General features: G+C 39.0%; 1 protein-coding gene across 1 annotated transcript; it reads right to left on the bottom strand.

Annotated features, from left to right (window-relative positions):
- Positions 1-3,131: 3,131 nt before the first annotated feature.
- LOC140344804 (retinal guanylyl cyclase 2-like) lies at positions 3,132-20,308 on the bottom strand. The gene is made up of 5 exons (XM_072432013.1): positions 19,493-20,308; positions 12,554-12,855; positions 10,632-10,986; positions 6,865-6,949; positions 3,132-3,856 (listed from the first exon to the last, which is right to left on the bottom strand). Exons 1-5 carry the CDS (start codon positions 20,235-20,237, stop codon positions 3,733-3,735), a joined length of 1,611 nt encoding a protein of 536 aa, XP_072288114.1. The 5' UTR covers positions 20,238-20,308; the 3' UTR covers positions 3,132-3,732.
- Positions 20,309-21,735: the final 1,427 nt, after the last annotated feature.

Raw genomic sequence — 21,735 nt, 5'->3', positions numbered from 1 at the left:
CATGACTGCCTGCTTACACTTGTTTGATCACATGACTGCACTTATTTGTAGCCACCCTATTGTGATATAGAAAGGTGGGACTACAAGTGTGACCACCAACATACATGCTAGGCAATGCAAGGAATCATGGGACATGGCATGAGAGAAGCTGTGCCAATTCCAGCATTGTGATTGGCTGTTATCCTTATTTGGGCTTCGGTGTAATAACACTGAATATGGCAGTTTGTGTCACCCCATCATAGTCATCCTTGGATAAATAATATCAGCCTGGTGATAATGTATGGAACAATTTTTTGAATTTTTTTTTGGGAGGAGCTAGATATTTTTGGGGTGGGTCTAAGTGGATGGGCGGGGTAAGGGTGTGTCCAAGGTACTTTTTTCTATTACGACTGCACCAATCATTATTACTAATGAATATTTTAGTGTTTGCATCCTTAGTCATGTATCTCATACCGTTATGCAAGGAGATTCCTCTAGGGGGCGGTAGCTTGAGACACCTTGCTTCACCACTGCCAGTAATAGGATGAGATAATGGAGCATGGCTCTGTAAAAAAATAAAAGAACAAACACAAAATTACTTTTTATAACAAGCTGTGCAACTTTATTATTTTGCAAACAAAAATATTCAAATAAAATACTTAAACGTGTGTATGAAAGAAAGAAATACCACCAATAGGTTTACAAGCTGATAAGAAGCGTGCTGATAGGAGGAGAAAGCGTGACAAACCCATTGTTTCATTCCAGGGACTGTTTTGGACAAAATGAGTCAAATATTAAGTTGGTGCTCCAAAGCACCTCAACTCCCTGCACCCTTTCTATTCTGTCAATAGGGGCCCTGGAGAAGCTGGGGGCCGTGCATGATTGCTTAGTTACTTGACCCTGACTTCTTCTCCTTTAACTGTCCAGTCACAAGCTGGGGGCGGGTCTAGAATAACTTGTTTTAAGCTATGCTGATTTTCAGATTGAGGACATCTAGTGGCAAAAAAAGGTATTGCTTGGGGAAATCTCTGGATTGAACATGAATATTGCATTTTTATTATTACACTTTTTTTTTTATAGCACCAGGATATTACACAGCACTGTACAAAGTCCATAGTCTCCATGTCACTAACTGTCCCTCAAAGGAGCTCACAATCTAACATCCCTACTATAGTCAAATGTCATTAATAAAGTCTAAGGTCAATTTAGGGGGAAGACAATTAACCTAACTGCATGTTTTTGGGATGTGGGAGAAAACCGGAGTACCCAGAGGAAACCCACAGTAATGTGTTTGTCGGTCACAGAAAGTGCTGTGTGAGAAGGAGCATTGTCCTGATGAAGAATGAAACCATTTCCCACATTTCTGCCATCTTTTCCTGACTCTTTCTCTCAGCTTTGTCTTCCTTATAATAATGTTGGGTCACTGTTGTGCCTTCTAGAACCCATTCTGCCAAAATGACTCCTTCATGTCACAAAACACGATGAGCATGGCTGTGAATTTGGAATTTTCTGATTCTTGGTGATGAAGGTGTTTCCAGTGACTGTGGTTTTGTTTCAGGATCATACTGGAAGATCCGGGTTTCCTCACAAGTGATGACTTTATGGAAAAGGTTCGGCTCCACCTCAAGTTACTGCACAATGTCAGAGCAAATTTTCTTGCCTTCCGGCACTCTTTTTGCTCTGGTGTGAAATTTTACTAAAAATATCAAATTGACGCATTACTCAACTTTTATACTTCTCATGATTTCAGCACATGAGGGGAAACACAACGAAAATAAACGGTGACTGACAACAAACTAAATGGCAGAGTTCCGGCGTTTGTGGTGCATATTTGGAGAAGTTTACACATTCATGGCAAGAGATCAGAATCATCTCACTGCTTTGTGATAGAGATAGAATGCATATTTTGGGTTGCTCCCCCTGTCTTCTATGTAACCAAATAGGTTGCCAACCCCTGGATTTAGAAGACAGAGGATTTTAATGGTACTTTATAGGTAAGCAGGGTTTTTTTTTGGCAAAATCAGTAACTTAGATTTATTCAAGGGTTCATTAGTTAAATATAAAGTCAATATGCAGTTCTTGCGTGGTTCTAAACAGGGTTATACTATGAGTAACCAGAGATAATTCAGAGCCTGTGAAGGTCGTGTTTATGAGTCTCATTTTCCCAACGCGTTTTGTCTTTTTGGCTTCTTCAGGGGAATGTTTTTGAGACATAAGGTACAGGAAGATCCATATGAATTATCATCTAGATAGGGATATGTTGTCCCAGGTTGGGGAGTGCATCTTCTGTCGGTTCAGTCCTAAAAAGAGATGGGCCTGGGGTAGGCATGTATTTATTGCTTATTCCCTGATTAGATGAAGTGTTGGTCGGCAACATGAAATGCTCACAGAGGATAGTAAGCTATCTTTTTATTCAGCACAATGATCTTAAGTTTGGTCGTCCACTACAATAGTAGGGAGTTAAATCCCTAAATTTCAATATTTTAAGTGATAGAAACAAATCTCGTTATTTCATAGACAGATCTCAAATTTCTCACTTTTTTGAACAAATAACATTGGTAACAACTTCTATTTTTATTACATAGGTTGCAAGACTACTTCTTATGTGATTACAACACAGAATATGAGGAGTGACAGATAGCCATTACTATTGTTGTTATTAAACAGTATTTATATAGCGCCAACATATTACGCAGTGCTGTACATTAAATAGGGGTTACAAATGAAAGACAGATACAGACGGTGACACAGTAGGAGAAGAGGACCCTGCCCCGAAGAGCTTACAATCTAGGAGGTGGGGGAAGTATCACACAATAGGAGGAAGGATATGGAATGGAGGGGAGTAGTGACGGTTTAGGAGACAGAAGAAGATGAGTAGGTGAGTTCGAAAAAATGGGTTTGAGGGCTCTTTTAAATGTGCAGAAAGTAGGAGCAAGCCGAACAGGACGAGGAAGACCATTCCAGAGAGTTGGGGCAGTTCTAGAAAAGTCTTGTAGCTGTGCGTGTGATGAGGTTATGAGTGAGGAAGTCATTAGTAGGTCATTGGAGGAGCGGAGAGAGCGGCTGGGGGAGTAGTGGTATAAGGAAGGGGACCAACCTTGACAACCACCAGTCAATGAGAATGCTGACCACTATTTCTCCAGATGGTTGACCTGAACCCACCATTTACAATAGTAGCTGTAAGCCCATTGCTACCTACCCATTTAACATGTTGGTTAAATCCTGGTGTGTTACTGTTCTCAATTCGCATACAGAGATAAGGTAATACATTTTAATAAATTAATCCTTTTATTTTACCCATGCAGTGCAAATCAGTAGGTTTATTTTAATGCCAGCTCCACCACTGGGAATGATGGAAAGTCATAGAGCCTATATGGGTCCAAATACTCTATTACAACTCCTATGTAACTGCATTAAGAGCCAGATGGGCCAATCACCAGCACTGTCTCATTGCAGGAATGGGAGAAGGTAACGCAATACCCCATGTATTGACCTACCATACCCTTTGTATATTTTGTTCTAACATCCATATGGAGTAGGACAGTTGAGAAAGTATGATGAACCTAAACTGCTGCCAAGGCAAAGCAAATATTCCCCTTAAGCTGATTCCTATTCCTCTTTCGTATAAATAGGTTAAACAAAAAGAAGTTTGAAGGAAAATGGCTTCCCCTTTACATCCCAGAAAGTCTATAATCACTAAATATGAGTGTAGGATATATGCCCATCCATTGGCCAGCAATGGGGCAAGACGTACTACTTACAATTCATTTGACATCTCACCTTCATGCTCAGTTTAGGGTTTATGAATGTCAGGTCATTCATAGATAGTAATATTTTGTTTGGCCCTTTTATCAGTTGTATCTGAAGGAGACTGTGCCTGAAATAAATACCAACAACAAAGAAATGAATTAGCTCAAGTACTCCAATGCATAACACATCAAGTTCCTGTTGAGTTCTGTTTCATATTTTCATAACTAATAATAATTCATAACATAATAAATTATTGGAAGCTTTCTTAAATATCAAAGAGTGTCATTAACCAACCTTTAAGTGAACAACTTTGCATTAAATTTCACTTAGGGGCCATATATATCTTTTTGCAATGTCATATCTCTTCTATACCTCTTCTATAGGGAAGAGGTTCAAGGCCCACCTTGCAGTGTATTTGAGACAATCTTTAAGAGGTAAACATTGAATGGTAAGCAAGGTAAACATTGAATGGAAGGCTGGTCATTAGGTTACTGGCTATTGGCTGGTAGTTTCCTACAGCCAGTATTCCTATTGGTTGTGGTGTTCAGTAGACAGTGTTCCCATTGAGTGGTGGGGTTCAGCATGCAGTGTTCCTATTGGCTGTTGGTGTTCAGCAGGCAGTGTTCCCATCGACTTGTGGTGTTCAGCACGCAGTGTTCCCATTGGTTTTTGGTGTACAGTAGGCAGTGTTCCTATTGACTGTTGGTGTTCAGTAGGCAGTGTTCCCATTGGTTGTTTGTGTTGCTTTGTGGTGTTCAGCGCGTAGTGTTCCTATTGGTTGTTGGTGTTAAATAGGCAGTGTTACTATTGACTGTTGGTGTTCAGCACGCAGTGTTCCCATTGGTTGTTGTTGTTCAGCAGACATTGTTCCCATTTTCTGGTGGCTGGTATGGGTAGTTCATGCCATAAAAAGCCTTTTAGAAACAGCAGCAATGGGAAAACAGTTTGCTATAAATTAATAATTGGCTTCATCCAAAGTTTAACTTGCCAACCTGTTTGCTATGATCAGTACTTTTTCCTAGTGTAAGGGTGACAACACTGCTTCTAGGACATTGGCAGAATCACCAGGTGATAATGAAAAGAAAATGCCTGAAAAAAGAAAACTAATCAAGAACTGGTAAGCTACCATGTATTACATTTTTGCTCCGCGTTTAACTGACTTTGATTGATGTTTGATGACATTCAAAATTACATGAACAGAACGGCTTCAATGCTTGAACAAAATATGAACAAGATGCATCATAAACCTTATAATCCTTTATGCTGACGTAACACCTTACAAGCAACAACTGCTTAACCTTTGGACGAACGCTGAGCTTCAATTATATCACCATGTCAGAAGGATTTTGAACACATTAAACAAAGAGCACAAATTAAATTCTAGAGATTATTTCAAGATGTAGCTTGAGAGCCGCAGAAAAATATTCCCCGGATGGGATGAACCAAGCTCCCAGCTGTCAGTGATGTCATTGGAGACAAGTCTCATGGGATGTAAACTTTATAGTAGACCTGATTTCCAAAAATCTGGCCTAGAAAACCACAGCACTCCTTCCAAATAAACAGCCATATCAATAGTACCTTTGCTTTATTTATATACAGTTATGTGAAAAAGTATGTGCAACCCTTGGAAATTGACTTTTTCAACAAATTTGACAGGGCAAACAATATTTACAAAGAGAGTGTTCTCTTTTCAATCATTTTCCATTAATTTATTTGATAAAATGTCAATAGATATAATGGTGTACTGTTGAAAGGTGAGAACGCTATCTGTCTCAGAAGCTGGTATTGCGCCTTTAGCAAAATTTGCTGGTTGACTTGCCAGGTCAATAATTTAATTAAAAAATCCCATATTAATATAGGAGCATTTGACATATGTGCATGTTAAAAGCTTCCCTTGTGTAAACAGCCAAAAGCCTTAAGAATGGTGCCTGGTGCCGCCATCTTGAATGTGATGTCAGCAGTCCAAGTGGAAAGAACTATCAATCAAGTGACACTTGACTCAGCCTTTATCAGCCATTTTTACCTCAGAGGAACTATAAAAATAATTTTCAGATTTCAAGGAACCCTTTCAAAAAATGTCAGATATTTAGGAACCCCTGCTTAACATTTATTGGGAAAAATCATCTTAATTTAATAGGGGCCATTGGTGAGAATGCCTCTTTGCAGTGCTGGCAAGAATACCATATTTCAGACAGCTAAAAACATCATTAGGGTCATGCAACTGGCTCTACAAAATTAGAACTATGCAAGCGTCATCAAATAGGAGGTTTATCAGGCACAATTCGAGGCACTCCTAGCAATTTTTGAAGGAACCCCAGGGTTCCATATGACATTGGTTAGGAATGGCCACTCTAAACTATAGTATAATGTAGACCAGCGTTTCTCGACCTTTTTAACATGGGGGAACCCTTAAAATAACTTTAAGGTCTCAGGGAACCCCTTCTATAATTATTATATGGTCAGTAGGAACAATGTCTCTTACATTGCTGGGTATTGGAAGAATGTCACCCTTACAGATAACCAAAAAGATCATTGGTGTCAATTAAACAAAGAACACTGCTCATTGCTCAAGGAACCCCTAACCCCTTTATCATGGATTCCTGGTTCCAATGTAGGGGTCATTTTCCCCCAAAAAAACATAAATTGACTTTAGCAAGATTTCTTAGGACCTACAAATTATTTCAAAGGTTCCTCCAGGGTTAAAGAGCCACCCTTTTTCCCTCCCCTTTGTAGCCACATAACCATTTATGAAAAGTCATAAAAATAGTCATGTTAAATACATAATTTTTTTTTATGAGACATAAGGGTTGATTTACTAAAGAAAAATATGCTGTTCACTTACCAAGGTGAATGATTTATTTGCTTTATTTACTTAGTTTAGTGAATGTGGTGAAATATCACATTGCAAAGGATACCCACTCACAAGCAACCAATTCTTTTTTTATTTTTGCTAGCACATGATTAGATGGTTAAAGTCATTGAAGTTTCATTCCTTAAGCTAAACTACATGAACTATCCCTTGCAAAGAGGGGAGATTTACCCTGCAATGCAAACAGCTTATATTCCTTTATTAAAGCAACACCATACTGATAATTATTGATTAAGTGTATTGTAAGCAGAAAAAAACTTTTTTACCTAATAAGATAGGAGACCCCAACACCACACAGAGCTAAGGCAAACACCAGACCAAACACCAAGATGACGATCGATGGTTCAATACCTGGAAAAAAGAACAAATTTTTTAATGAGTGTCACCATAATTTTATGTTTTTTTTATTAATCTGAATCGGGAATATGTTGAGTGCAGAATGAGGTAAGTATGAATGCATTGCAGATATATAGGCACACCATTGGCCAGCCACTTGTATAGGCTACAACAATTGCTCTGCCTATCTACCCTCTTCCTAAACTCCTGCTTAGGATCCCGGGGGGTAATACTTACAGAAAGAAAGTCCACAAGCAAGGGGTAGCTAAAGTAACACTCTGCAAATACTAATTTATTTAATAATAATAATAACAACCCCAAAACTGTTAGCGGTGTTTTCATGTAACATCTGTACAAGCCCTTTCCATTTCTCATACCATAGCTATGGTTCCTTGTATGAGGTAGATATGCTAGGTAGGTTTGGCAATGGCGGAAAATACTTCATATCTCTCTACTGTCAAAATAATAATTTGCTGAGATTTTTTTCTTAATTATACATTGATTGCCATGCATGCATAGCCCATTGTACAATTACAGCTTCTATGCTTGTATGGGGCAAGTAGGACTACAACTAAGCTCATTTCTGCTTTTACATGAACCTTTCCTTTGCAAATCCAGGACCTGATTTCTGGCTTGATTTAATAAAGCTCTCCAAGACTGGAGAGGATACACTTTTATCAGTGAAGCTGGGTGATCCAGCAAACCTGGAATAAATTTAGTCCAAAAAGCAAAATCTAGTAACAAATAGCAAAAGACTTTAAGGAAATACATTCCAAATTTGCTGGATCACCCAGCTTCACTGATGAAAGTGTATCCTCTCCAGCCTTGGAGAGCTTTAATAAATCAAGCCCAATGTATGAGGGGTTCTTAATATTTTCCCACCCCAAAACCTTACACTTTCTTGCTAGCCCACCATTCTTATTAAACCAGCCCAGGTGCTTCTAGATCTCTATGCTAAAGATGTGACCACTTCTGCCTTTTATTTTTTGGGCATGCACAGATTAGCATAGGAAGCTGGGATAACCAGCGCATTGCACTTCCTCTGTGGCAGCCAGGACTGAATGAACTCCTGTGGATCTGCGGGAGAGTTACGCCATCCTGGCCCAGCCTATCAAAACAAGGAAGAGAAGGAAGAAGGCAGGTGATGTCCATTCTGTAATATAGGACCTACTTGATCACTAAGCTGTTATGTGCACAGTATAAACACGATTTGCTGCCTTTCGAACAGTGAGCCATATATAAGATCAATGCAGACACTGCACTTCTTATGTGTTGCAGTGGTTGGTCTGTTTAATTATTTGAGCTGATTCCATTCAATCATCCTTTTTTTTTTAAGTAATTTGTTGATATGTGCGATATTCACAACGGCGGATGGTTTTTATTCTCTGTTCAGCAACATAATAAAGCAGGGGAGAATTTAATCCTTGAAAAAGATTTAAGCACTCACTGACAGATATCTCATTAGGAGAACATTATTTTCTAGGTACTGCAAATAAGCCAATGGACAACAAGTAGTTAAACCTCTCAGTAGCAAGAGATTATAATTTCCCTTGTAGCACTAACTTTATCCCCAATCCCTGCTAAAGCCCTAGAGATCCCCCCGCCCCCCCGGTAACCCATTCAGTGCCAGAGGACCAACATACCAACAGTTACCCTCTGTCACTGTTCTCTTTTTTTTTTTTTTTAAATGTGATTGCTGGTTTATACATCAAATTTAGTATCAAATTTTGAACAGTGGCAATCAGTGCTTTGATCATTGTACTGTAATTACCCAAAAGTGGCGTTCTTTATAAGGGAAAAGAAGTTATGCATAAAGCACTTATTTAGTCTGCAATTGTTTGTAGATTTGGCTGGGTTCACACCACTGGTGAGGTTGGAGTGCATTTACTCTTCCCTCGTGCCAGGAAACGCTGCCTCTTGGGAGATGCTACATGGCAGCTGCAAAGGCATTGAATGGGGCTGGCAGTGGCATTTTATTGCCGCCTGGTGTCAAATGTGTCTTTAAGAGCCCGTGCTGCAGTGCGAGTGTTAGAGGGGCTGGCAATGTGGGGTTTACTGCAAAATAATGCTTTGTAATATATAAAATAAACAATGCATTGTATAGAGTTGTATATTCCACAATTAGGAACAGCTGGAAGTTATGAAGAAGGACAGTCCCTCCAAATCAGAGACAGTTGGGAGGTATGAAGAGGAACTGTCCCTCCAAATCAGAGACAGCTGGGAGGTATGAAGAGGAACTGTCCCTCCAAACCAGGGACAGTTGGTATGTATGAAGAGGGACAAACCTTGAAGGTCTCTCCATTAAAACTTAGAATCTGCACCACCATGATATTTTTACTCCCAGCTGCCTAATAACTCAGCTTTGGAACAATATCACAACTACTCGCAGCCCATCCCAAAACAATTTGAACACCTTTCATCAAACCATACAGGAGACTCCACACCAAAGATGGATCTCCCACCATGTGGCCATCTCCCACCATATCCATGTGGATCTCCCACATGGATATCCCAACCAAAGACATACTTCCCTCAAGGACCTCACCACGAACACCAGCCAACACAACCCTAAACCAAAAAAAGGTTTATTTATAACTTTACCTACCACTCCCCCTGATCTATCCTTTCCATAACCCCACAACACCAAATTAACCATTTCCTGCCTGCTACCTGTCCCCTGACTTATGCAGATATTCCTCAGATCCCCCTGCACTTGCTTCCTCTAGGCCTGACTGTACAAGGTAATTGTAAGTAACACAGGAACACAGTTACATTATTTAACTTACACCTGTATGGAGGCTGCCAATGCTGACATCTCCCTCTAAAAATGCTAATTCCTTGGCATATTCATCCAATGACTGCAATACTTTTATTAACCCCAGAAAGAGAGAGAGATGGTCCGAATTGCGTACCACCACTTAGAGGGTGCAACAGGTCTGCTAATCGTAACTGAGTGTTTTTATTATATGTAATATGTGGTGGAGGATCTATTAGGCAAAGTGATAGTTTCAGCTCTGGGACATGGACAGGTGCACCAGGGTGTTCAAGTAAGTTGAGCCACTAAAAAGTAGGGAGAGTGCTAACTCTGTACATGCTAATAACTTGCTTGAACCAACTGGTAACTCCAATCATGCTGGTAACCTTGGGCATGCTGGTAAGCTAAAAGGTAAACCTGGCCATGTTGGTAACTTTGATCATGCTGTTAACTCTAGAACATTCTAGAAACCATGTATGTGCTAATAAACCTGAACCGTATTCTTAGATAGATTCAAATGTTAAAAATTAATTTACATTCTCAATTTTCATTAGCACCATGAATCCTGTTTTACCTTATATTTGTTTAATTTCATGAATATTACTGAAAATTGTATTGGTGCAAAGTGTTTTTCTGCACTGCAAAAACTGAGACCCACTAATGGCAATGAAAAAAGTAAAAACAGCGTTTTCCAGGCCTCATTGTACTTGAAAAATTGTGGACTTCCAACACCTACTTAGATGCTGAGAACCTAATTAAAAAAAACACCTAATTAAAATGGACGTAAACACATACATTATAAACTGAAAGAAAAAAAAACCCAAAGAAAAAGACAAAGTCAAAATTATACACACAAATGCTCGAGGTAGCACCCAATGGTAATGTTTATGTAACCCGATTTTTAACAAATTTTACACAATTAGTGACATAAAAGTAATTTACCTCCAATGCAGAGCGTGTCTGGGTCAAACCAACAGCTGGAGTCTGCAGGGGGTGGCGTCCCACCTGGAAACCGTATAGTCTTTCCTAAAAAGCGCACCAAATTTAAGCCAACTTCCACTGAGTAGGTGGGAAAGAGCTGGTTCATTCTTCCATCAGTATCTAAGACAACAAAGCTGCTAATTCCATTCCCCTTGCCATCTGTATACAACATATGTGTGAATCCGGGGTAATTCAGGTTTTTGGTGTATTCCACAAGGTTGGTTCCAGATATCCAAGCCCCTTGTTTCCAGGCAATGCTCATGGCTTTGGCCAGTAAGTACATGGAGTTATAGATGGTTCCAAACAATGGTGAGACCTGTTGGAGCAAGGTGATTGGTCAGTATAACCTTCAATCAAACTAACATTTTTAAGTAAAGATTAACTTGAATCATGTAAAGATTATTGAAGAGATACCCAGCTGAGGGTCCATTCTTATTTTGCATCTGGATATTACCGCAGTTGAGTAGTATGGCAAAGAAGAGTTAGCAGTGTATACATCCTAAACCAATTTCATTACATGTATAGAACTCCTGAAACTCATAAGGGCATTTCTGTCATTATTAGAGACGGAAAGAAGCACGAAACCAAGACAAGGCCAAAACAAGCTTATCAGTGTAGAAAATGAAAAAAAATTGCAGTTTTTCAAACCAGGAGGGTCAAGGGCCTACCATTAACCTATAATTATCATCCAATCAAACAAAAAAATATCATATGAAGGGGTACATGATAAAAATGTATTGTCTTTGATTGACCTACTGGCCGTCCTCTCTATCCAAATCAACAACTTCATCTTAGGTGAATGTATTTGGATGTTTAAGTAAGTTTTAATGTATTTTGTGCCAATCCTTTGACGCACAAGCTTGGAAAATTGCAAATAAATGCTTATATTGGTGGCTGGAATGGTCCAGGTTTAAGGTTTTGAACATATTTGCACTCAGGACTGCATTAGCAATAATGGGACTCATGGACATGTGACTTGGGCAGCAGAAGTGGGAAGCACAAAGTTTTTCCATTCACAAATTGTGATAACTTTGTTTTAAATTACATTTACCTCTTCTTGCCACCTCTATGTCTGGGGAGCTAGAGAAACTGTAGGAGGAGGAGGTGCAAAAAATGTTAGGAGGAGAGGAAGCAGAAGAATTCAGGAATGTTAAACCATCTCTTGATCTATAGAGCTTTCAAATAGCTCTGTATACAATGCAATACATGCTACTCCCAATATCTCATTGTTCCTTGTACAACAGGAAGCAAACAATTACCTAGTTTGTCATCAACCCAGTTGATGACATTAAAGAATGTTCTCTATATCAGCATTTCTCAAGTAGGGTTCCTCCAGAGGTTGCTACAGGTTCCTTGAGCAATGAGCAATTTCTGCCTCACCAATGATCTTTTTGGCTATCTGTAATGGTGATATTCTTCCCATTGGCCAGCAATGTAAGAGTCCTTCTTCCCATTGATCATCACAGTAATGTACTGTGAGCTATCCATATAGTAATTATAGAAGGGTTTCCCTAAATATCTTCTTCAATTGGTTCCTCAATGTTAAAAAAGCCAAAAAAGTCCGCTCTCTATATAAAGGGTTTACAGCAAAACCTTCATTGCTGATAACCCTGATTTCCTGGGATCTCTACAGATCTTATTGTTCCTTTTCCTGACCTCCACATTATTACATACAGTAACAAGAAGGTCCACAGGAGAAACCATGGAATGCTACACAGGACCCAAGAGACATTCCCAGAAATTTTGATTTCCCAGCTGATTTTGGAGAACCATTTCATTAGGTTAGAGTTGAGTTTGCTGGTATGAGTGGTGGAAAAATTAAAATTGTACAATCTTCTTTTACAGCATAAGTGCAATGTGCAATTATACATGTCCTCACTTACTTGCTCTGGTTTTAGATTGGTTTGTATTTGCCCCTTCTCTTTTAACTCAGCAAAGACATCATAAAACGACCTTTCCTCGTAGTCCAAGGTGATGGTTAGCACCGCGTCGTAGGCCTCGTGTAGCTTGCTGTTCTTGTCAAAGACAGGGAACGTGTTGTTTTTGTACGGAAGGCTGTAAAGTAAAGTGTCGTAGGGTACAAAGACATATCTTCCATCAGTCAGTCCCATTTCATGCGCTTTGATTAGAAAGTTGGCTTGCTCTTCCCCTCCAATGAAGACAGAATGCATGCACATAATTATGACTAAAACACAAAAAAACAACATGAAAGGTTAACAATGATCTGTGCAGAGGAAGGATCACAACTATGGGGACAAATAGGATGGAACGACAACGCTAGAGGTGAACAATGGAAAAAAAAGATGAAATATATGTGAAATCTAGCTTGCAAAAATGCACGTTTTGTGTCCAACCACAACCCCTGTAACACCGCATAGCCAAATCCATTTTTTTTGTACAGTTTAAGAATAAAATATTGTCAACAGGTATCACTGTCCACACAGACAGGAGGTGCTTATATGATACACATAGTCTATTCATGACAGCTTTAGAAATCCAACCGCTATTGGCCACAATATTATTAATCTTCCATGTGCTCACTTTAAATTTGTTTGAAAATGAAGCCGTGTTTCACTTCCCTTCCTCCATACTGATTTGAGAGCCTCTAATAAGCTTATTAGGCTTACTGAAAGATAAGCTAGAGACCCGAAAGGTGAAAAAAGAGCTCAGGTGCTCTGTTATAATGCATATGAAATGTTTCCATGAAGAAAATACCATGAATTATATATTTCTTAAAAAAGTATTTAAAGTTTATGTAAACTTAATGTCATTATTATAGCACTGTGTATATGAACTATTTATTCATTCTTTGTTGTATTCTGTTGCTGCAGATAACCTGCAAATCATTGTAGCCATTTATGGCCTCCATGCTGACCACGAGAATGGTCTTGAATGTATGAATAATAATAATTAATTAATAATAAACAGGATTTATATAGCACCAACATGTTTTGCACACCAATAGGTGTTGAAAATGACAGACAAATACAGACAGTGACACAGGAATAGGAGAGGACCCTGTCCAGAAGAGCTTGCAATCTAAGAAGTGGGGGAAGTATCACACAATAGGAAGGGGGATATGGAGAGTTATGGGAAACCTAAACCTACCTAAATAAGTAATTTTTTGCAATGTAAACTCTTCGCTCCCACTTTCCTCCAAATAATCCCAATGGGGTAAAATGTGTCAGGACAGAGACAATCACTCTTGACTAATATTAATTTGTCTTTATGTATAGAGAATCAAATCTACCATACTCAGACCAAATGTATTTACGCCAACCAATCCCTGGCTACATTTTTGAAACCATCTGGGTCAGAAGATACCCTTCTCCTTGCAATGTAAACTCTTCTATCAAATTTTCTTCTGAAGAAGCCCAAGGGATCGAAACCCGTGAGACCAGGGACATTCATGCTCATAGACAATCAAGCCTCACTAATAGTAATTTGCTGTAACAAATTTTTTTTTAACATTAACATTTTTTTTGAAAATGTTAATGTTGTTATAAACTTATTCTTGTTTAACTATCACAGCCATCTTTGAGATATGTGTCAAATTTGTCTTTATGTAAAGAGAATCAATACTACCATACTCAGACCAAATGTATTTATGCCAACTAATCTCTTGCTAAATTTTTGAACCCATCTCAGTCAGAAGATACCCTCCTACCTCTCTATACATACGTAAATATGTGAACCTTGGGATAAGCTCTGATGGAAGCCCATGGCTAAGATAAATATTAGGGAGAGTCCCAAATATCTGCTGTTGTCAGGGATGGTATTGCCCCAAAAATAATGATTCAATGGGAACACTGCTGATGGGTTTTCTATTGTAATAAGTAGCATTTACAATGGACGGTAGTTGTTAGCGATGGTACCAGGGGAGGACATATAAAGGTGAAAACTGTCCCTGAACCCTTCTCAGGCCACAGGAATAGCTATACAGGCAGAATCCTTCAGGTAAAAAATAGAAATGCAACCACCATTAAGGATGGGCAAGCGAGATTTTTAAATTTGATCTTGCGGCGAATCGGGCCTTTCTCACTTACCAAACATATAAGCGAAAATGGCATTGTGTATTCGGCCGTTGAATTTAAATTTTTTGGGACCTGCAAGAGCAATCAGGGGAACAGAGCTGACAGCTCCGCTCCCCTGATTGCTCTTGCAGCCCTACCAGAACTGTAGTATGTATTCTTGGATAGAGTTTCGTTATCCAAGAACACAGGAGTCCTGCAGCTGTGCTCATGAATAAATGCAGTTGTGGGAATCATCACAGGATGATTCCCACGGCTGCATTCATTCATGAGCACAGCCGCAGGACTCACACTGACAGGAGGAGTACCGCAGCTGAGCTCATCAATAAATGCAGCCGTGGGAATCATCCTGTGATGATTCCCACGGCTGCATTCATTCATGAGCACAGCCGCGGGAATCCTTCTGTCAGTGTGCGATCCCCAGTACTAGAGGTTAAATAAGGACAAGGCTCCCCATTCATCAATCTCTGATTGGCTGAGGAAAGGTAAACCCTGATGACAGCTCAAGTCTCAGTGTGAGTCCTGCGGCTGTGCTCATCAATGAATGCAGCTGTGGGAATCATCACAGGATGATTTACATGGCTGCATCCATTAATGAGCACAACCGCTGTACTCCTCCTGTCATGAATGCATGCCGTGGGAATCATCCTGTAATTTCCTTGAACTTCCAATGGTTCCGCAAAATCGGTACGCCAAAATTTTGCGGACCCATCAGAAGTTTGAGAAAATTTTCACAAATCTGGCAGAGGCCTTCTCCCTCATCTCTAACCACCATACCCAATAAGTTTTGTTCTTGGGTTTAGCTACACTTTATACATTAAATGCAATTCTATATAAATGTAAAATGAAGGCTCATCATTACACAATAGACAAAATACAAATGAACAATTTCAATCCCATAAACCACCATGCACTCTAATACAGATGAATCCACCATGGAATACAATTTTTCCTACCAGTTCTGACACATTATTAAAGCTGAAAACATCTTTTTAGAAAGTATTAGCCAACTTCTGGCTTAGAGCTGCAATCCTTGTTTATTCCCTGTCAATTGTTTTAATATTCACGCACATTTCTCAGTCTTGGGAATATATATTATTATTTCATATCCGCACAAGAGCGCAACTGTCAAAAAAAAAGAAATGTTGCCTTTTGCCAGAGTGGCAGAGAGATGAAAGAAATGGCATTTTTATACAAAGGTTATGCAGAAGTCATCAATCTTTTACACGTGTCAAGTTTTTCAGCTTATTGGTTACAAAAGTTCATGGCATGAGTTGGGCTCAAGCCAAATGAATTAATTATTAGTTATTCCGATGGCATAAATAGGGCTGAAGGTTTCGATCAAGGCTTTAAATGATATGCTGTGCAGTCCAGGCATCAAAAGTTGGAGCAAGTCAATGCCTAAAACAAGCTGTAGTAAAAATAATGCTGGAAAGTACTGTAGGTTGGCCTGTTAAATAGATATGAAAGTTAACCCCTAGATATGCAGTATACAAAAGAGACTCATGAGTGCAGCTTTATATTCTTTAGTATGAAATGGAATGTACCTAAATCAGCTTGTTGCAGTTCCTGTACAGCAGGGGTGTCAAACTTAAATTTATTGAAAAAACAGTTATTCCCAATAAGAAGAAACAAGAACACATGAGAAGAGCCAATCCACTGCATATTACTGCATGCTCTTCTCGTGTGTTTTTGTTTCTTACTGAGATTATTGTTTTTACTTTGCCAGAGAATGCAATGTGAAACCAAATGAATTGTTGCGTTCATTTGGTTTCACATTGCATTCTCTGGCACAGTAAAACAATCAATATAGCAATAGCTCTAAATTAATTCCTTATAATAATAATCCTGATAATTCTTGATTATTGAGCTCACCTGTCAGTAGACACGAGTGATGCCACTACCACAATTCCCGGCATCACTTGCATCTATGAAATGCGGGGCCATGCATAGGCCACGCATAGGCAGAGAGGCCGCTGGTCTAGAGATGCGAGTGATGCCGGGAATTTTAGTAGCGGCATTGTACTGGCGTCTATAGAGCAGCAGCCTAATATGAATTGCAGCTGGACCGCCATTACTACAGATTGCAGTAGCGGTGGCCAGCTGCAATTCATATTAAGAAATCTTTTTGGGGCCAATAAAAAGGACATGCCAGGACAGATTTGGCCAAACGGGCCAGAGTTTGACACCCCTGCTGTACAGCAAAGCTCAGGGTGAGAAAAAGCACAAGGAGCCAGTCAGTGGTGGTATGGGGCAAAGATTTATCTGATAGGTGGAGAGCAGAGGGCCAGAAGGAAGGATAACCTCATTATTCTGCTCTTTTCCCTTTCTTTTCACAGGAGGAGGGTGGAGAGGAAACCTGTGTTACTGCACTACAACACAGTTGTACAAAGTGGTACAACTCCCACCTATGTCATTTTTCTGTGTATTTTGTTGGTTTTCCTTTAAAGTTTTTCTCAAAATTAAAAATTCTGAATGAATAAATTCCTGACATATTACAATATACAGCAACAGCATTTAAAAAAAAAAAAACCTTTAAACTATTAGGAAGCCAGCCCTGAGAGTCAGTCAGTGACACTTTTTGGACTAAAATGGTGTCATTAGTTTGCTACAGGGAAGAGGAAACATTTCCACAGTCTCTACTCCTCCAATGAGCAACCTGCAACATTGTAACTTGAATAACCAAGCCAAACAAAGAAATGCACAAACACCAAGGTTATGGCCTTGTTCAGATGTGTGGTGCAAACCGTATGGTTAGCTGTTGCTGGGTGCCCCTATATTGTGCTTAGGAGCAGTTTTTGGAGTTAAGTTCACAAATGACAAATGCTTAGTTGTGTGTTTTTCAGTGCAGTCTATTGCACTGCAAGAGATTAGGAGTAGCCTCAAGTCTGCAAGTAACAACAATACTGTAACTGCATTTAACTGCAGCTCACTGCAGTTGGAATGCTCCCAAATTCTAAAGCTCCACTTTTTTGGATGATCAGGCAGGTCATTATTTCAGAAAGGGACAGGCATTATTCTGAAATATTGTGTTTTACCATCCTGATAGCTATGGATTTCTGGCATCAAAGCTGAGCTGATCGTGCAAAACATTGGCTTTGGGTGCCAGAGAATACTGACAATCTTTGCTTCCTTATGTGTGCCAGGTTTAAATGAATCCCAAGCGACTGCATGGAAGCTATGTCATCCTGGCACAGCCAATGGAGATAACCGAAGGCTGGCTGCAGCAGGAAGAAGAGAAGAAAGATGGCAGTGCCCTTAGCTGGAATGCAGATAGGTAGGTCACACAGTTCTGCTATAGGCATCAATGACATTTCAGATAGAACTATGGACAGAAAAATATGATGAAATCAGTAAATATAACCAATAAACACATTTACCTGGATCCTTTACAATTCTCAGATTCTCAGTTTCAACTGCAATGCACCCAGGGCAGGGAGGAAGAGGTAATTTTATGCACTTATAAGCATTTGCTTTAAAGTTCTAATAAGCAGTTGTGATGTGTTTACAGTCCTCATATCAAAAAAGGGTCGTCGGTCATATCCTGTCCTTCAGAAAGAAGACTTTCAGTCCTTTTCCAAATGCATGCAGTTGGAGAGCATTCTCTATGTGGTTGACCACTCTAAGGTGCTGTATGCAGTGTGTGAAATCTCATTGAAACTGCACTTCAACTACACCACAAAGACAGGTACCTTTCTGTTTTATTCAGGTGTGTGGTTTAGTTGCATTTACCCATTTACTGCACATAGGGTGAACTCATTTGCAACTCAGTATCTGATACCTATGAAAATTATGTGTCTGTACCCACCTCCAAAATGCAAGTACAATAATCTCTGACCAACGTATCTAAAAACATCACTTTCTACCACAGAAAAACACCTGTGTGGGAAGTAAGAATATAATATTACCTTACCCCTGACTTCTGAACAACAGATAGTGACATCCAATTCTTTCCGGTGAGAGAATGCTGAGTATCCCAAATCCTTCAAGAAGTACAGTACAGGAGCATCTACTAATAGGTTTCACGATTCTACATGATCCAAAAGACTAATCTGAAGAATTGTAATGCTGCCCACACCTAGGCTTCACTGGAGTATGCCAGGTGAAGGTTAAGTATAATATTTACCATTTGTTTTTTATTTTTATCAAGAATGCAGCATTATTAGAAAAGGGGATGCGCCAGCATCCTAAACCCCAACCTTGTAGCCAACTTATAGTTAAAATACATATGTGAAAGTAGTTTTACCTGCCTTTGTCCATCTATTTCTAAGATTTGCACCACCACCAGACAGCATATTAGGGTCACTTTCCTGCCACCTGCAACAGAAGACTCATGAGCTCAGCCCAGACTGACCTTTGCAGTCACGGCGGAGAACATTATCCATAAAGTTCACAACAGAAAGACAGAAATCCCAACTCTTCTTCTTGTTTCCTTTTGATGCACGGGCTTGAATGTCTGCCAGCTGCATAAAAACAGCTGGTGCTACAGGGTGTTCAAAAAAAATGCAACCTAACTTCTAATTCTCTGTTGTGATATTTGAGGATGAATTACTCCACAATGACAGCAGCTAGATAAGTCAAAAAGGGATTGTTTTAAAGCCCATATACCATTTAGGAATATAAAATAAAGAAATGTTCCCAGCCTGGTCCTTTGGAGCCTTTAGTGATGCGGAACATTAATGAAGACAACAGTAAAATACTTAATAAATGAAACACCTAGTATTACATGGAGGTGGTGTGAATATATATATATATATATATAAATAAATATCATATGTGTAGTTTTCTTACCTCTGAGATCATGTGTTTCCTTTATAGCTTGCAATGTAGCTCTAATACCTTTATCTCCATTGCCCATATTTGTGACAATACCAATGGGAAGTCCTTGATTTCGTAGAGCACTAGCCACCTTCCTACCAGTGTCCACCCAGATATCCTCATTTGAAGACACAACCCCAACATGAGCCCATCTAAAATATTTCATAAAATAGAACAAAACTTTGATGGGAGTTGGCATAGTCCTGCTAAATGTTGGAAAGCTTTCTTTAATATCCAGGTCATGGTTAATGCAAGCCCAGGAGAACACAGCTTTGTCCCAGTTTTTTCCTAAAAGCGATGCAGCGTCGCAGTATCCAGGGTTCTGTGGACCTATGAAAGCAGCAGAAAGTTTATCAAAGTTTGCAAATTCCATTAAAGCTTTGGAGGTTTCACAGTTTTCCTCCAGGATTCTGTAATCCAGCTTGTGGCCCAGCTGTAGAGAGGAGTCATTGTTGATTTTGGTCACTGCCAAATGTGCAGCCAATTCTGGCAAGGCCTTAGAAAAAATAGGGTCGCACTTCCATGGACCAACCACTCCCACTGTAAAGTTAACACACTGCACATCCAAAGGTTTCATGAGTAATCCTATGAGAAAAAACCAAGGGAGCACATGAAACGGGAACGTTCTTAAAGGTCTCTGGATCCGGAGAAGATGGGAACCTTGGAGTGTTGATTTCTTCCACAAGAAGTCTCCAAGATGTGGACAATGATAAAACATTGTAGCTTGTTACAGCCACGCTAAAGTCCTTCACAGGACATGAATCTACAGTTTCGGTATTACCTGTAAAGAGAAAAAAAAAATGCAAATTTGAAAACATGAGTTACAAAGGACAAAATTTTTCCCTTTAAAAAGTGGGACTAAACCCGCATCCACTACAGAAGTACACAACCCACAAAACCATGTTGTAAGATTTGTGCTCTTAAGCAAACTTCTCAACTCTTTTGGGCAGGGTCTTCTGCTCCTGTGTCATTGTTTGTATCTGTCTGTCATTTGTTTAATATTAGTATTATAAGTGAAACCTATTTCTTCTATCACTTATAATTCCCTACTTTCTATGGTATGACCCTTCAACACAAACTAGTTACCAATGCAACTTGATTTATAGCTTTTACTCAAAAAACAATATAATGATTAGTGAAATGTTTACCCAGTTCAGTTCTTGCACCTATGTACCCCTTATAGACAGAATAATTTTTACATTCCAGCTATGGACCTATAGTTTTAGTGATAACTTTTCCTGGATTAGGACAACTGAGTTTTACATATATTGGCACAAACAAGGCTTTGCTTCTGGTAATATTGTTTTGCATACATATTTTTTTTTCTATGCAACTTATAGGTCCACTAATATTAGTTTTAAAATAACTAGTAGTACTAGAAATAAAATGTGCAAATAAAAAGCAAAATGTGCAATTTATTCTTAAATTTTTATTTTTTACAATGACAGCAAAATTATATTTCTGTTACAAAGTGTAGCAAAGATATTCACAAATGAAACAAATGTTTGAAGAAAGGAATACAAACATTAAACATTAATGAAAAAAAAAAACATTGATTACAAAGACAGCAGCAACATAATAGCTAACGGTAGAGTAAAGTTAATTAGGGTTATTTAAAGGGTTTATTTTAAATCTTTTGCCGACCATCATTCCCCCAATATTTCTGTCTTTTCACCCATAATTGCTTTTTTTAACATTACGTCTGCCTAAAATTTGGTATTTTTACCTTTTTCCATGCAAGGTTTTCCTGCAAAAAAAACCTTAGCTGGATATGCTCTTCAAAAGCATTACACTCCAGAATTCCCCAACTTTTGTTTTTAAATGGAAAGTAAATCTATCAATCAAAAAAATATAAAAAAAATCTAATATATAAAAATATCAGTGATGCTGTACTACTCCTCCTATCTCTATTTATTGTATACAATTGCATAATGGTCCTGATTTTTTAAAGCTCCCCAAGACTTTAAAGATAGACTATCATGGTAGAACCTGGGTGATCCAGCAAATATAAAATGGATTAGTGTAAAAATGATTTGCTAATACAGGTAGTCTCCGTGTTAAGGGCATCCGACATATGGACACCTCCTACATACAAACAGGGCTTTGTATGCAGAACAGAAGGGGAAGGGGCGGTTTGCATGCCTTGCAGAAGAAATCTTTTCATAAAGACTGCTGAGGTTGTGGGTGATCTTATTATTATTATTCATATAGTGCCA

This window comes from Pyxicephalus adspersus, unplaced genomic scaffold (assembly GCF_032062135.1).
Source record: "Pyxicephalus adspersus unplaced genomic scaffold, UCB_Pads_2.0 Sca29, whole genome shotgun sequence".
NCBI lineage: Eukaryota > Metazoa > Chordata > Amphibia > Anura > Pyxicephalidae > Pyxicephalus > Pyxicephalus adspersus.
The sequence above is the reverse complement of the archived record's forward strand: the minus strand, read 5'-3'. Positions and strand labels throughout refer to the sequence as shown.

Excerpts from the sequence above, each read along its gene's own strand:
- LOC140344804 (XM_072432013.1), bottom strand. The coding sequence starts at position 20,237 with ATGTTTTATCATTGTCCACATCTTGGAGACTTCTTGTGGAAGAAATCA. Across the intron at positions 10,987-12,553 it reads CCAATCTAAAACCAGAGCAA|GTCTCACCATTGTTTGGAAC; the intron begins GTAAGTGAGGAC and ends TTGCTCCAACAG. Across the intron at positions 3,857-6,864 it reads GGGGTCTCCTATCTTATTAG|GCACAGTCTCCTTCAGATAC; the intron begins GTAAAAAAGTTT and ends TATTTATTTCAG.